The sequence below is a fragment of the Neoarius graeffei genome, chromosome 1 (genome assembly GCF_027579695.1).
Source record: "Neoarius graeffei isolate fNeoGra1 chromosome 1, fNeoGra1.pri, whole genome shotgun sequence".
Lineage (NCBI taxonomy): Eukaryota > Metazoa > Chordata > Actinopteri > Siluriformes > Ariidae > Neoarius > Neoarius graeffei.
The window spans coordinates 89,450,466-89,463,705 of NC_083569.1; the positions used below are offsets into that span (position 1 = coordinate 89,450,466).

Consider the following 13,240-nt stretch of genomic DNA (forward strand, 5'->3'; position numbering starts at 1 on the left):
CTTTTTTGTTTGACATAGTGATGGATAGCTTGACAGACGAAGTGAGGCAAGAGTCACCATGGAACGTGATGTTTGTGGATGATATTGTGATATGTGGTGAAAGTAGAAAGGAGGTTGAGTTGGGTTTGGAGAGATGGAGGGATGCATTGGAACGAAGAGGAATGAAGGTGAGCAGTAGCAAAACAGAATACATGTGCATCAATGAGAATGGGGATGAGAGTGTAGTAAAGATGCAAGGAGTAGATGTAAAGAAAGTTGGTGAATTCAAGTACCTGGGGTCAACTGTGCAGGAAAATGGGGGCTGCGATAGTGAGGTGAGAAAGAGAGTGCAGGCAGGGTGGAGCAGTTGGAGAAGGATTTCGGGAGTCATTTGTGATAGGAAAGTCCCAGCAAAAGTGAAAGGTAAGATGTATAAGACAGTAGTGAGACCAGCTGTGATGTATGGATTGGAGACTGTACCCTTAAGGAAAAGACAGGAGGCAAAGTTGGAGGTGGCGGAGTTGAGGATGTTAAGGTTTGCGATGGGAGTGACAAGGTTGGACAGGATAAGGAACGAGCACATCAGAGGGACAGCACATGTGGAGAGCTTGGGAATTAAGCTAAGAGAGATGAGACTGAGATGGTATGGGCACATCCTGAGAAGAGATGCAGAGCATGTTGGAAGGAGAATGTTGAGGATGGAGCTGCCAAGCAAACAAAAACAAGGAAGGCCAAAGAGGAGATACATGGATGTGGTGAGAGAGGACATGGAAGTGGCAGGTGTGGTAGAGAAGGATGCGGAAGACAGGGAGCAATGGAGACGAAAGATCCGCTGTGGTGACCCCTAATCGGGAGCAGCCAAAAGAAGAAGAAGAAGAAGGTTAAGTGAAGCCATTGATTTGAGGTTGCTCACATTTACATAAAAACAGTTACGAGTTTTCATAAGTTTATATGCCCTTTACAATTCCAGAAACCAGTTTTCTCAAAAACAGCTTTTATAACTCAAATGTACACAACTCTGAGGGAAATAAACCCTGAAGTAGTAAAATGAGCTTAGAATTCACTGTATATAGCTAACACACACACACACACACACACACACACACACACACACACAGATATCTGATTGAGATTCCATAAAGCTGTAGAGAATCAGGAGAGTCACACAAAAACAGAATGAAAGACAGTTTATCATTATTACTTCAGTCTGTTTCACAAGCCATCAATAACATTTACATTTACAAGGAACAACTTTCACTCAGTGAACAATTTTACACATCAGTTCTGTCAAAAACTCAGAATACTCACTCATTTTTAAGGTTTATAAGAAGACGCTAAAAGATAAAGCCTCTTTGTCTCTGTGCATACTTCAGTTTGGTGTGCTTTCATTTCTGTAACCTGTTTTATTAAACACACCCTTTTTCTACAGAAGCACGCTAAGAATTCAGGTTGTATCTCTGAGGTCACTAACTTTGTTGAAAATTGTAATGGTCCAAATTTAAATATTTTTCATTTCTTACTTGTACAAATAAGTACAAAAAATGTCAAACAAGGTTTTACTGTGGCTGAGAAAACCTGTTGAAAAAGCTGTGTTACTGTCCGGAGTGATTGCTTACATGTGTCTCATGTCAGTCATTTTATCGATGCTTCCCAAAACCCATTCACTTCGACCCCATCTCAGTTTGTACATAAAGGAAAAATGTGTTGAAACTCGAGGAGCACCCAGTTGGTCCACCTTTCATCCACCCTGACACCACGTGCACGTCCATGATGAATGATTTAAAGTGCAGCTTAAAACAGCGCGTTGGTGAAGTCAAAAGCTGAAGTCGTCAGTCAACCACAGCCTTTAATTTATCACAAAACAATTCCTATAAAACTCATTTATCATCATGTTGGGGAAGATATTAAGGTCAACTGAAAAACTACAGAACACTATTCCTGAGAATAATTTGTGGAGATGGAACTAAAAATGGAGGTTTGGCTCAGTCTCCTTTCACTAACATGGGAATGGGCGGGGTTAAAAACTGTACTGTAACCAGCGAACGGACCTCAGACACATTTGGGCTTCACTTTTGACCCCCTGTTGGGACGTTCACTCAAATATACACTCACTGGTCTGGACACTGTGAAAGTGAAAAGTGGTCATGAGTGAGCCATGTGTTGTTTAAAGTTGTTCAGTTGCAGAGCATTCTGGGAAATGTAGTTCATTGGTTCAGTGGTGTTCAGTGGTGCTGAGAGCCTCCTGACTTTGAGTGAACAGCTCACATCATAGCTGCTGTTTATACAAGTTGTGTATTGAACAATCAATCACTGAGCACCATTTTCCCCAACAATCAATCACTGAGCACCATTGTTCCCAACACCGCCCTTATCCAGAGGAACTTTCCTCTCATTTATACAACTGGGGCTATTTCAGAAAGCATATTTAACAAACTCTGAGCCAAACCCTGAACTCTGAGTTGATGAACCCTGAGATGGGAAACTCCATGTTTTTGGTTCCAGAACAGCTGATCTGAGTTCGTTCAGTCAACTCTTGAGTATGTTCAAGTGCATGCATGATGAATATAAAAAGCCATCATCAATGGTGCTTGGATACTATGAGTCACCATGGCAAGTAGTGAGAAAGTTCTTCCTACTTCCAGGTTTCCCAAAGTGTGGTACAGGTACACCAGGGGGAGCACAGACTGCCTCGAGGGGGTGCGCAAGGCAAAAAATAGTAATGGCAGAAGTTAAAAATAATAATTTTAAAAATACAAAATAAACTTGTTAAAGTGTTTTGTTGTTGTTTATTTTTTTTAGTTTGCAACCATTTATTAATATAAAATTTCAGTATACTGTAGTCTAATCATTCGCATTTGGATTAGCAGTCCAAATGTCTGAACCACTGAGCTCCCACTGCTCAACAACCAATCACTGGCCACCATTGAGCCCACTGACCAATGACTGATCACCATTGTTTTGGCTCTTTGCACACTTTTTTGTACTTCATTTTCAATCACAGGTTCTCAACCTTGTGGTCACCTGAGATGTGGATTGGGTCGCAGAAAACTAGGCGTGTCACCAAACCCTTATTATTAATAAATAATAAATTAGGGATAAAATTAGCTCATATTTAAAGTCTTTAATTTTCTGTAAAGATGCTTTGCGACAATCTCTGTTGTTAAACGCACTAGACAAATAAACTTGACTTGACTGAATGTAGTTATACACATCAATTAGATTTTTGGAATATTTAAAAATAATAATTAAACTTTTCTTCATCATTTTCTTCTTCTTCTTCTTCTTCTTCTTCTTATTATTATTATTATTATTATTATTATTATTATATAGGGAAAACGCACCCTTAAACTGCAAATGAAGCAAAATGTTTGACATATTTCAATAAAGATAGTATTGAATCATAAAATTGCAATGTTTGAGACGACAACAATAAAAACTGACGTTTATATGAGGCAAAGAAGTTTTATGGGTTTCCTAAAAAATTTTCTGTTCGTGTATCGCGGCCAAACATATTTTACAACACCGCCATAATGTCATGTTGGTTGTGAATTTACCATCACATATCGCATTTCACTATGGTGGACAGTAAACGCCAGAAAGGAGGAGGTCGATATTGTGTCACTGCAGAGCCGGTTCAGACCTCCATGGGGCCCTAGGCAAAATTCTGCTAAGGGACCCTCTTAACTGAACCCCAAAATGTTCAACAGTCGCACCTGATACCCAGTGCCTCCACTCATCCCCCCCTTTAAACATATTGCACTAGTGTCGCCACCTATTGGTCTAACTCCAAATAAATACAGACCAAATCAAATCGAACTAAATGTGTAACAAATTACTCACCATTAAAAATGTCCCTTTCTGCACTTTCTGGATGCAAAATCATCAATAATGTCATCATATGATATTTGCTTCCCCACATCATGGTTGATGCTCATGATGGCCAAACCACTCAGACGTTCCTGGGACATGGAAGATCTCAGATAGTTTTTGATCATTTTTAACTTGCTGAAGCTCCTCTCAGCTGAGGCGACTGTCACAGGCAGAGTGACAGCAATTCTCAGGGCTCTCCAAAGGTTAGGATAGAGTTCCTCCAGATTTTTCTCACAAAGGAAAGAAAGCAGCTCAAAGGCAGTCATATTAGCTGATGGTAGGTCAGGTAAATTCTTGATTTCGTTTGCCAGATCAACTCCACTGATGTCACAGTCTTGGTTGAAGGTCAGAGTTTTCTCAAGTTCCATACACTGAGCCTTTAAGGAGTCACTGGACATCTGACATCCAGTGCTGAAGTTCAGCACTACTGCATATTTAGTCTTCACCTGGTTCAGAGTTTCAAATAGTTCATCAATGGATGCTATTGTGGAGTCAACCACAATGTTGAAGAAGCTGACCTCAAGATTCCGCAGTGCATCAGCCACTGGCTCATCAGGTGCTTCGGAGCTAAAATGCTTTTTGCTGGTTCTCAGCCTCTTGTCCTTCAAAACAGCTTCTACATTCATTTCCTCACAAATGCTTCTGGCTGTTGTCTGGGCATCTGAGAATCCAGTGTCCCGGTATTGAATGAGAGAGGCTTTTGCATTTGAGATTAACTGCACAGCTATGTCAAGCTGCATTGAAGCAGATTGGAGGAGCTTGTTCACTGTATTTGTTCTTGACAGTATCTCACACCACACTATACAGCAAATCAAGAAGCGGTAAGAACCAACTTCCTCTGCAAGTGACTGTCTGTGCCTCCACTTTCGCCACAGGATCATTAATCTTCTGTCTGGCTTCTCAACAGTCTGGCTTGTACTCCTTGGTGTTTACCTTTCATATTGGCCCCATTGTCATAGGCTTGCCCTCTGCAATTGTCAAATGGAATTTTCAGATCAGTCAGCTTGTCCAAGATGACTGTAGACAGACTTAAGCCAGTTGTAGTCTCAACATTCACAAAGCCGAGGAAGTGCTCCTTTATCTCTGGCTGTCCCTTTAAAGCCACACTTCTGAGGATAATGGACATCTGCTCCTGGTGACTAATGTCAGGTGTACAGTCTAAGATAATGGAGAAGTATTTTGAGTCTCTCACTTGAGTCACAATAGTTGTGAGAATCCTGTCACTCACAAGCTGTAGCAGCTCATTCTGTATGTCCTTACTAAGGTAATGAGCATGTCTCTCCGTCTTTAATTCTGTTGATGTGATTTTCCAAAACGGTCAAATTTAGCTAATAATTCAACCTCTTTTAGAAAGTTTCCATTATCTGGTTGGAAGAGCTTATCTGATGAACCTCTGAATGCTAGGTTTCTTTCAGCTAGAGACTGTGTGATACTTATGAGGCGTGTAAGGACATCTCGCCATCTCTTTCTTTCAGCCTCCAAAGCTGTCATTTCTATGTGGTCAAGTGTTTTTCCACGACTTAAGTGCAGATCAAGTTCTCTCCACTTAATCATATTGCTTGTGTGTTCAGGACTACCCTCATGCTGCTTCAGAATGGCATTGGTATTTGACCAGTCATTAACACCTTCTCCTATTATTTTGTGGTTTTTTTTGTGGAAAAGAGCTTACAGCAAAAACAATACACATTGTTGTTTTTCACTGAGTATGAAAGCCAGCTCCTGGTAATCTTTTCACCATTTGACAGCCACCCCTGTAATAATCCTGGATGGAACCCTCTTCTGGACTTGTCTTTAGGGTAAGAAAAATCTACTCCTGGCTTGAATGGACCTCTGCGCACTAACTCAGTCTGCATACAGTCCATTAAGACTGGGGGCCAGTCTGCTGGATCATTTGGTGGAGCAGAGACTGTTGCTTTAGGGTCTGAGCTAGCTTCTGATGCTTGCTGTGCACACGTGATTGTGTGAATAGTGGCTGAGGCTGCCTGTTCTTCCCCTGTATCTGTACTTGACAACGGTGGCTGTACTGGACCTGTGCTGCTGCTTGTACTGGCTGAGGCAGCTGCATATGACTCATCTGTGCTGGTTGAAGGTGGCTCATCTGTGCCTGTCCTATCTGGTTCTGTCCCTCCACTGGCTGACTGGCTGGACTCTGTGCTGCTTGTTAGAAACTTAAGCATAGCACCTGTAAAATATAGATAAAGCTACTATTAATTCAGCTCCATCAAATTGGCTGCACTTGTTTTACCTTCAGATACTGTACTTAAAATGTAGGTGATTTAGATTATTATTTAGCCTATTTAGCACCATTTGTCATAATATTTCACGAGTTTTATTTATTCACTAATATATCTGCATCTATATTTGCCTGTGGGCTATCCAAGCAAACAAAATTCAATCTTAGTAAATATTTATCCATTACTTTCCATTTTGTATAAGTGCAGTTGTAACTACACTCAGAACGACTGATATAACGCTTAAATTGTAGAAGCCAGCAAGACGCACACGGAGACCGTCCGGGGTTCACCCAGGGCTCACCGCCCTGTTATGTAGGTCAAACACCGACTAGCCCCGTCCCTCCCACTCTCCCACCCGGAGAGGAGACTTACCTGACTGCTGTTCCCGCTGTTCATTTTCATGCAGTTTCTTTTTCCTTTTTTCACTCCCCGAGGGATAACTCTGCTTCATCTTGCTAGGTTGATGCACATGCACTGGGAATCTGACATGTGCGAGCAGCACGACGGATGGTCACGTCGTCACGTTTTTTGGGGGGTTTTTTCCCACTGGGCCCCTATGAGTTTGCGGGGCCCTACGCAATGTGCGTATTGGGTGAACTGGTACTGTGTCACTGGAGCACCAAATAATGTTAGTTGTTTGAACACAGCTTTTACCCTGGTATAAGGATACATCAGTTCCAATCTGAGACGAAAATGGGTCAAATCTGTGCAGGGGCATCTCCTGGCCTTTCGTGAACCTTTGAGCAAATATACTTCACTATACTCAGCACATTTCAAAGAGAGCTGATATGAAAGAAGGTATTCTGCCTTGATGGTTGGTGAAAATAAACTACAGGCCATTCTGCGAAATCATTAGTGAACGCCAAAAACGATGAGTAAGTTTATACACCAAAATGTTTTATTTTATGTCAATAGTGGGTGAACAATCTGCGTCGCATGATTTATTGCTCTTGCTGTTCATTTCACAGATCTTCCTCACAGGTAAGACTATTAAGACCTATTCTTGTAGAGCTGGAAGAATGAATAAACATTCAGGCTAGCCCATTTATTATTCATTATGCAAAAAAAAAAAATCTAGGTATTGTTTCGTAAAGAGCCTCATCTGTACCACTAAAAGTAAAATGAAAATGAAAGGCTGGGTTTCATGTTGTAGTTCATGCTGTTATGCCAGTGGTAATATGGCATAAACATTAAAATAAATGTAGCTTAATTTCACCAGAAAGACAAGTGAGAACAAAGCACTTTGTTTGCAATGAAATATAATTTTAAAACAATTTCTATGCACTTTTATTTAGCACAAGAGAGATACAGGATCTGGTCTGGTTGGTAACAAAAAGCAAAAATCTACTAAATTGTCAGTGACAGAATGGCCTGAAGATGAAACCAGCAGTAGCATTAACAAGGAAACAACATCAACACCTCCCCAACCATACATTACATATCTGTTAGTGGCAAAAGTATGTGAACCTTTGCTTTCAGTATCTGGTGTGACCCCCTTATGCAGCAATAACTACAACTAAATGTTTCCGGTAACTGTTGATCAGTCCTGCACACCGGCTTGGAGGAATTTTAGCCCATTCCACCATACAGAACAGCTTCAACTCTGGGAACTGCTCACTTCAGGTCCTTCCACAACATTTCGATTTGATTAAGGTCAGGACTTTAACTTGGCCATTCCAAAACATTAACTTTATTCTTCTTTAACCATTCTTTGGTAGAACAACTTTTATGCTTAGGGTTGTTGTCTTGCTGCATGACCCACCTTCTCGTGAGATTCAGTTCATGGACAGATGTCCTGACATTTTCCTTTAGAATTCACTGGTATAATTCAGAATTCATTGTTCCATCAATGATGGCAAGCCGTCCTGGCCCAGATGCAGCAAAACAGGCCCAAACCATGATACTACCACCACCATGTTTCACAGATGGGATAAGGTTCTTATGCTGGAATGCAGTGTTTTCCTTTCTCCAAACATAATGCTTCTCATTTAAACCAAGAAGTTCTATTTTGGTCTCATCCATCCACAAAAATTTTTCCAATAGCCTTCTGGCTTGTCCATGTGATCTTTAGCAAGCTGCAGATGAGCAGCAATGTTCTTTTTGGAGAGCAGTGGCTTTCTCCTTGCAACCCTGCCATGCACACCATTGTTGTTCAGTGTTCTCCTGATGGTGGACTCATGAACATTAACATTAGCCAATGTGAGAGAGGGCTTCAGTTGCTTAGGAGTTACCCTGGGGTCCTTTGTGACCTCGCCGACTATTACATGCCTTGCTCTTGGAGTGATCTTTGTTGGTCGACCACTCCTGGGGAGGGTAACAATGGTCTTGAATTTCTTCCATTTGTACACAATCTGTCTGGCTGTGGATTAGTGGAGTCCAAACTCTTTAGAGATGGTTTTATAACCTTTTCCAGCCTGATGAGCATCAACAATGCTTTTTCTGAGGTCCTCAGAAATCTCCTTTGTTTGTGCCATGATACACTTCCACAAACATGGGTTGTGAAGATCAGACTTTGATAGATCCCTGTTCTTTAAATAAAACAGGGTGCCCACTCACACCTGATTGTCATCCCATTGATTGAAAACACCTGACTCGAATTTCACCTTCAAATTTACTGCTAATCCTAGAGGTTCACATACTTTTGTCACTCACAGACATGTAATATTGGATCATTTTCCTCAATAAATAAATGACCAAGTATAATATTTTTGTCTCATTTGTTTAACTGGATTCTCTTTATCTACTTTTAGGACTTGTGTGAAAATCTGATGATATTTTAGATCATATTTATGCAGAAATATAGAAAATTCTAAAGGGTTCACAAACTTTCAAGCACCACTGTAGATACCAAAACACACTATTTTTGGTTTATTTGTAACCACAGACCCTGTAATAAAAGCCCATCTAAAAAAAAAAAAATTCATTTTTAAATACCCAAATCCCAGCTGACTGCAATATTCAGTTTCATAATATGATTTTCATTGGATCAAATCAGTGCTATAATGCTCCATTTATGTGCCACAACAAATAATTTATCTTCTTGAACATCTCATCTCATTATCTCTAGCTGCTTTATCCTGTTCCACAGGGTCGCAGGCAAGCTGGAGCCTATCCCAGCTGACTACGGGTGAAAGGCGGGGTACACCCTGGACAAGTCACCAGGTCATCACAGGGCTGAGACATAGACACAGACAACCATTCACACTCACATTCACACCTACGGTCAATTTAGAGTCACCAGTTAACCTAACCTGCATGTCTTTGGACCGTGGGGGAAACCAGAGCACCTGGAGGAAACCCATGCAGACACGGTGAGAACATGCAAACTCTGCACAGAAAGGCCCTCGCTGGCTATGGGGCTCGAACCCGTACCTTCTTGCTGTGAGGTGACAGCGCTAACCACTACACCACCATGCCGCTCCTTCTTGAACATTTTACAGGCAAATGAAACTGGTGGCAGTCAACAGACAGAACTGGAAGGAGCAAAAAGGTCTTTTGCATCACTAACTAATGATGGGGTGTCCATGAGGACATTTATATCAGACCGGCATCGAGGGCTTGAAAAGTGGATAAGTGAAGAATGCAAGGAGACCAATCATTTTTATGATTTTATGTGGCGAGATCAGTGACCAAGAAGCTCCTCCAAGCAAGCAAAGAAAAGAGGTGCCAAAACATTAGTGAGTGGATGAAGGGTATTCGCCGGCACATGTACTGGTGTGCAACATCTACAGCACCTGGGTTTGGTGCTCTTATCAAAGTAAAGTGGCTCATTTTCATGTAACATCTTGCAAACAAACACAACAATCACCCTGATCCCCTGTTTAAGAACTGTAATCATGGAGCTTCAACCAAGGAAATGGATTAAAACTGCTGTTTTTATTCTATTTTAACCCTCGTTTCTTCTTGTAAAACCAGTTTCCCATAATTTACAGGGTTCCTTAGCTGTTTTTAGTCCACACCAGGAACCCCTTTTTATTCACGAGCACATTTGTGGAGCTTTTTTTCCCTCAGGAACACCTGCTTATGACAAACTGCAGAGCAAATTAACAAAAACAACTCTCCTCAGTGATATTGAGAAACTTTCACCTGATGCACAGACAAGCTGCATTGAGGGCTTTCATGCCACCCTTAATCACTGGCACCCAAAGATGATTGGCTTTTCATGGTAAGGGACATTTTGCAGGTCCAGTATGTATAGTTTACTGAATTAAGAACTGAGATTGGTATCTCGACATACAATACCTATACTTTTAGATCATGAAAATCTCAGAATTACATTTCTATTATCTTTTAATAATCAACTTTTTAGACACGTGCTTGTAAGTCTCCGTTTTATTGAAAATGTGCACCAGGATTGTAAGTTATCTAAACAGGGGACAAAGTACTTCAGAGTGATGTTTCCCAAATCTAAACCTGGAGAGGAAGTGGTTCGAGAAGTGCCTGTACCACCTATTTATAGTAAGAATCAACTTGTTATCCAATAGACAGATGTGTGTTCAGTAGTAAATCTGTGTAAACATATCACTTATGGTTTGATTTGAACCTGTTGCCAACTCTTGTAATAATCTTTCTGTTCTTGTACAGATTTCATTGGACAAATTAAATACTAGAGGTTAAAAATTATGTGTTTAGAATATGTGGATTGCATAAAGACAACTTTTTAGTCCAGAACAAGCAGAGCTGGAAATGGTGGATCAGAAATATGATCAGATCACACCCCAGCCACTGAACACTCAGTTCCCAGAACGAGTCACAAAGAATGCTGCTGTTCAGAGTGACATGGAGAGATGCCAAAGAAACAATGACAGCAGCTTTCACAACAAGCACTATTACTGCAGAACCTGTTTCACAGGCTGTTACTTTGAACTACTGGGTGGTGTAATTAGTTCCCTTTGTGCAGTCCATGTCATACTTCAACTTCTTTCTCCAACCACAATTCCAAAAAAGTTGGGACACTGTGTAAACTGTAAATAAAAACAGAATGCAATAATTTGCAAATCATGGAAACCTGATACTTCATTGAAAATGGTACAAAGACAACATATCAAATATTGAAACTGAGAAATTTTATTGTTTTTTGAAAACTATATGCTCCTTTTGAATTTGATGTCAGCAACATGTTTCAAAAGAGTTGGGACAGGGGCATGTTTACCACTGTGCAGCATCACTTCTACGTTTAATAACACTCTGTAAACATTTGGGAACTGCTTCACAGTAGGGCTGCATGGAAAACAAAAACATGAGTGATAAAAACTGTCAGAGGAAAGAAGCTTTTTCAGACGTTTTCCAAAGACATTTCATGCGAAACTCCTCAATTCAGAGCCCTTCATCCACATCAGGTTTTACTGCAGTGATGACTTTGGTGATTCAGGTCCCTTTTCCATGGAAAGCTGTGAAAGTGAGAGCAAACACTGTTCTGTTATTTATATTCACACTGGAGTAATATCTGGAGGCTTGACACAGGACGTTTGACATCCTCTTGTCAGTTTATTCCATACTTTATTATGCTCCTCCGTGCAACACAATACAAGTCCACAAGGTTCCTACCCAGGTATTTTACCGAATACTACATCCCCCTTTCTAAATACAGGATCTTCCCTGGGAAGATGCATGAGTAGGCCTTAGTAAACAGTATGAAAACTGTAAATGGAGAAATATTCACTTTACAGATGTAACATATATGACAGTGTTTTAACTCAAGTATTAACCGGATCAATATTAATAAGAACACTTATGGCTTACCCTGCCTTTTACCATAATGTTTAGCTGTGAAACACTATTGCTAAGTCAACAACAAAACACTTTTCAGCCTGTGCTGATGTAAACATTTTAACTCCTTTCAGCATAAGTGCTTGGTAAGCAATGAAACATGTTTCAGTGTATACTTCAGTAAACACATCTAGCGTTTCTTTATAGGAGGTTCTTATTATAACAACAAAATAATGAAATAGTCTTTAAAAGGAGTCTTTTCAGCAATCAACTGTTCTTCTCCTCCTATCTACGAGGGATGGGGTGGACGACCCAAACCCTCCACTTGAGTGTGGGAATTATTCTGTCCCATCGCTCACTCAGATTCTAAATCTATGAACAAACAAAGTCTTTCAGGTACGCTGGAGACGCCCTGATTCTGGTAGGAAAGCATTGCTCACACACTGGAGTCTGCTGACTGCCATCTTGCTGGACCTCAGGTGTGACATGAGTAGTCACTGCATCAGGAGCAGTATTTTCAGGTGTTGTCTCAGGTAAGTTAGTCGGTGTTTCAGGCCCTCCAGGGGTTGGCGAGAGGTGGTATCTGTTTCTACACAAGGTGCCTCTCGGTGTCTCAATGAAGTAGGACCTTGGCGTGCCTGCTGTAGACAAAACTGTGCCTATTTCGAGCATATATTTGACCCACACCTGATCTCCAGGTCGCAGGTGCGGCATGTCATGTGCTCGCTGTCTGCAATCTCAGTTTTGTTGCTGTTTTTGTCTGTATCTCTGTTCTGTTGTTTTAAGTTTTCCATGTCTGCACATCTTGGGTTGAGCTAGGATGGAATGACATGAATAGTTGTTCTTATTCTCCTCCCCATGAGGAGTTCTGTGGGACTATATCCATTCGCCAGAGGTGCAGCACGGTAGGCTATAAGGCCGAGGTAAGGATCGCTGGATTTCTTGAGAAGACTTTTAATTGTCCTTAAAAGCGTGCTCAGCCTCCCCATTGCTCTATGGGAAATGGGGACTGGATGTCATATGTCTGAAGCTCCAATCCTGAGCAAACTTTCTGAAGGGCTCAGAAGCAAACTGTGGCCCGTTGTCCGAGCACACTTCTGGTATCCCGTGATGTGCAAAGATAGACTTGAAGCACTTGATCACTGCTTCTGACGTCATGGATGTTAGTCTGGCCACTTCAAAGTATCTTGAGAAATAGTCTACAATGATGCTTGTTTCCTGTCTGAAACAGATCTGCTCCTACAGTGGACCACAGCCTTGATGGGAACTCTGTAGGTAGCATCGTTTCTCTGAGATTTGTTCTCTCGCAGGCACATGTCACAATTCTTGATCATTTTTGTCAGCTCTCTGCTGAGGCCCAGTCACCACACCAAGTGCTTAGTTCTCTCCCTGCATTTGGTTATTCCCAGGTGACCCTCGTACAGCTTGGACAGCACATCTGCTCTGAG

General features: G+C 41.2%; 2 protein-coding genes across 4 annotated transcripts in view; both read right to left on the reverse strand.

Moving 5' to 3' along the window:
* The window catches only part of LOC132867310 (butyrophilin subfamily 1 member A1-like), a 108,711-nt gene extending 107,337 nt beyond the window's left edge, over nt 1-1,374 (reverse strand). The window contains exon 1 of the mRNA XM_060900177.1: nt 1,288-1,374. Within this exon, the coding sequence (XP_060756160.1) occupies nt 1,288-1,291 (4 nt within the window). The 5' untranslated portion in view covers nt 1,292-1,374. The remainder of the gene's footprint in view (nt 1-1,287) is intronic.
* A 9,758-nt stretch (nt 1,375-11,132) lies between these two features.
* The window catches only part of LOC132867451 (splicing factor 3B subunit 2-like), an 81,530-nt gene continuing 79,422 nt past the window's right edge, over nt 11,133-13,240 (reverse strand). For all 3 annotated transcript variants that reach the window (XR_009650744.1, XR_009650748.1, XR_009650741.1), the window contains one exon: nt 11,133-11,473. The gene's annotated coding sequence lies outside the window, so the exon portion shown is untranslated. The remainder of the gene's footprint in view (nt 11,474-13,240) is intronic.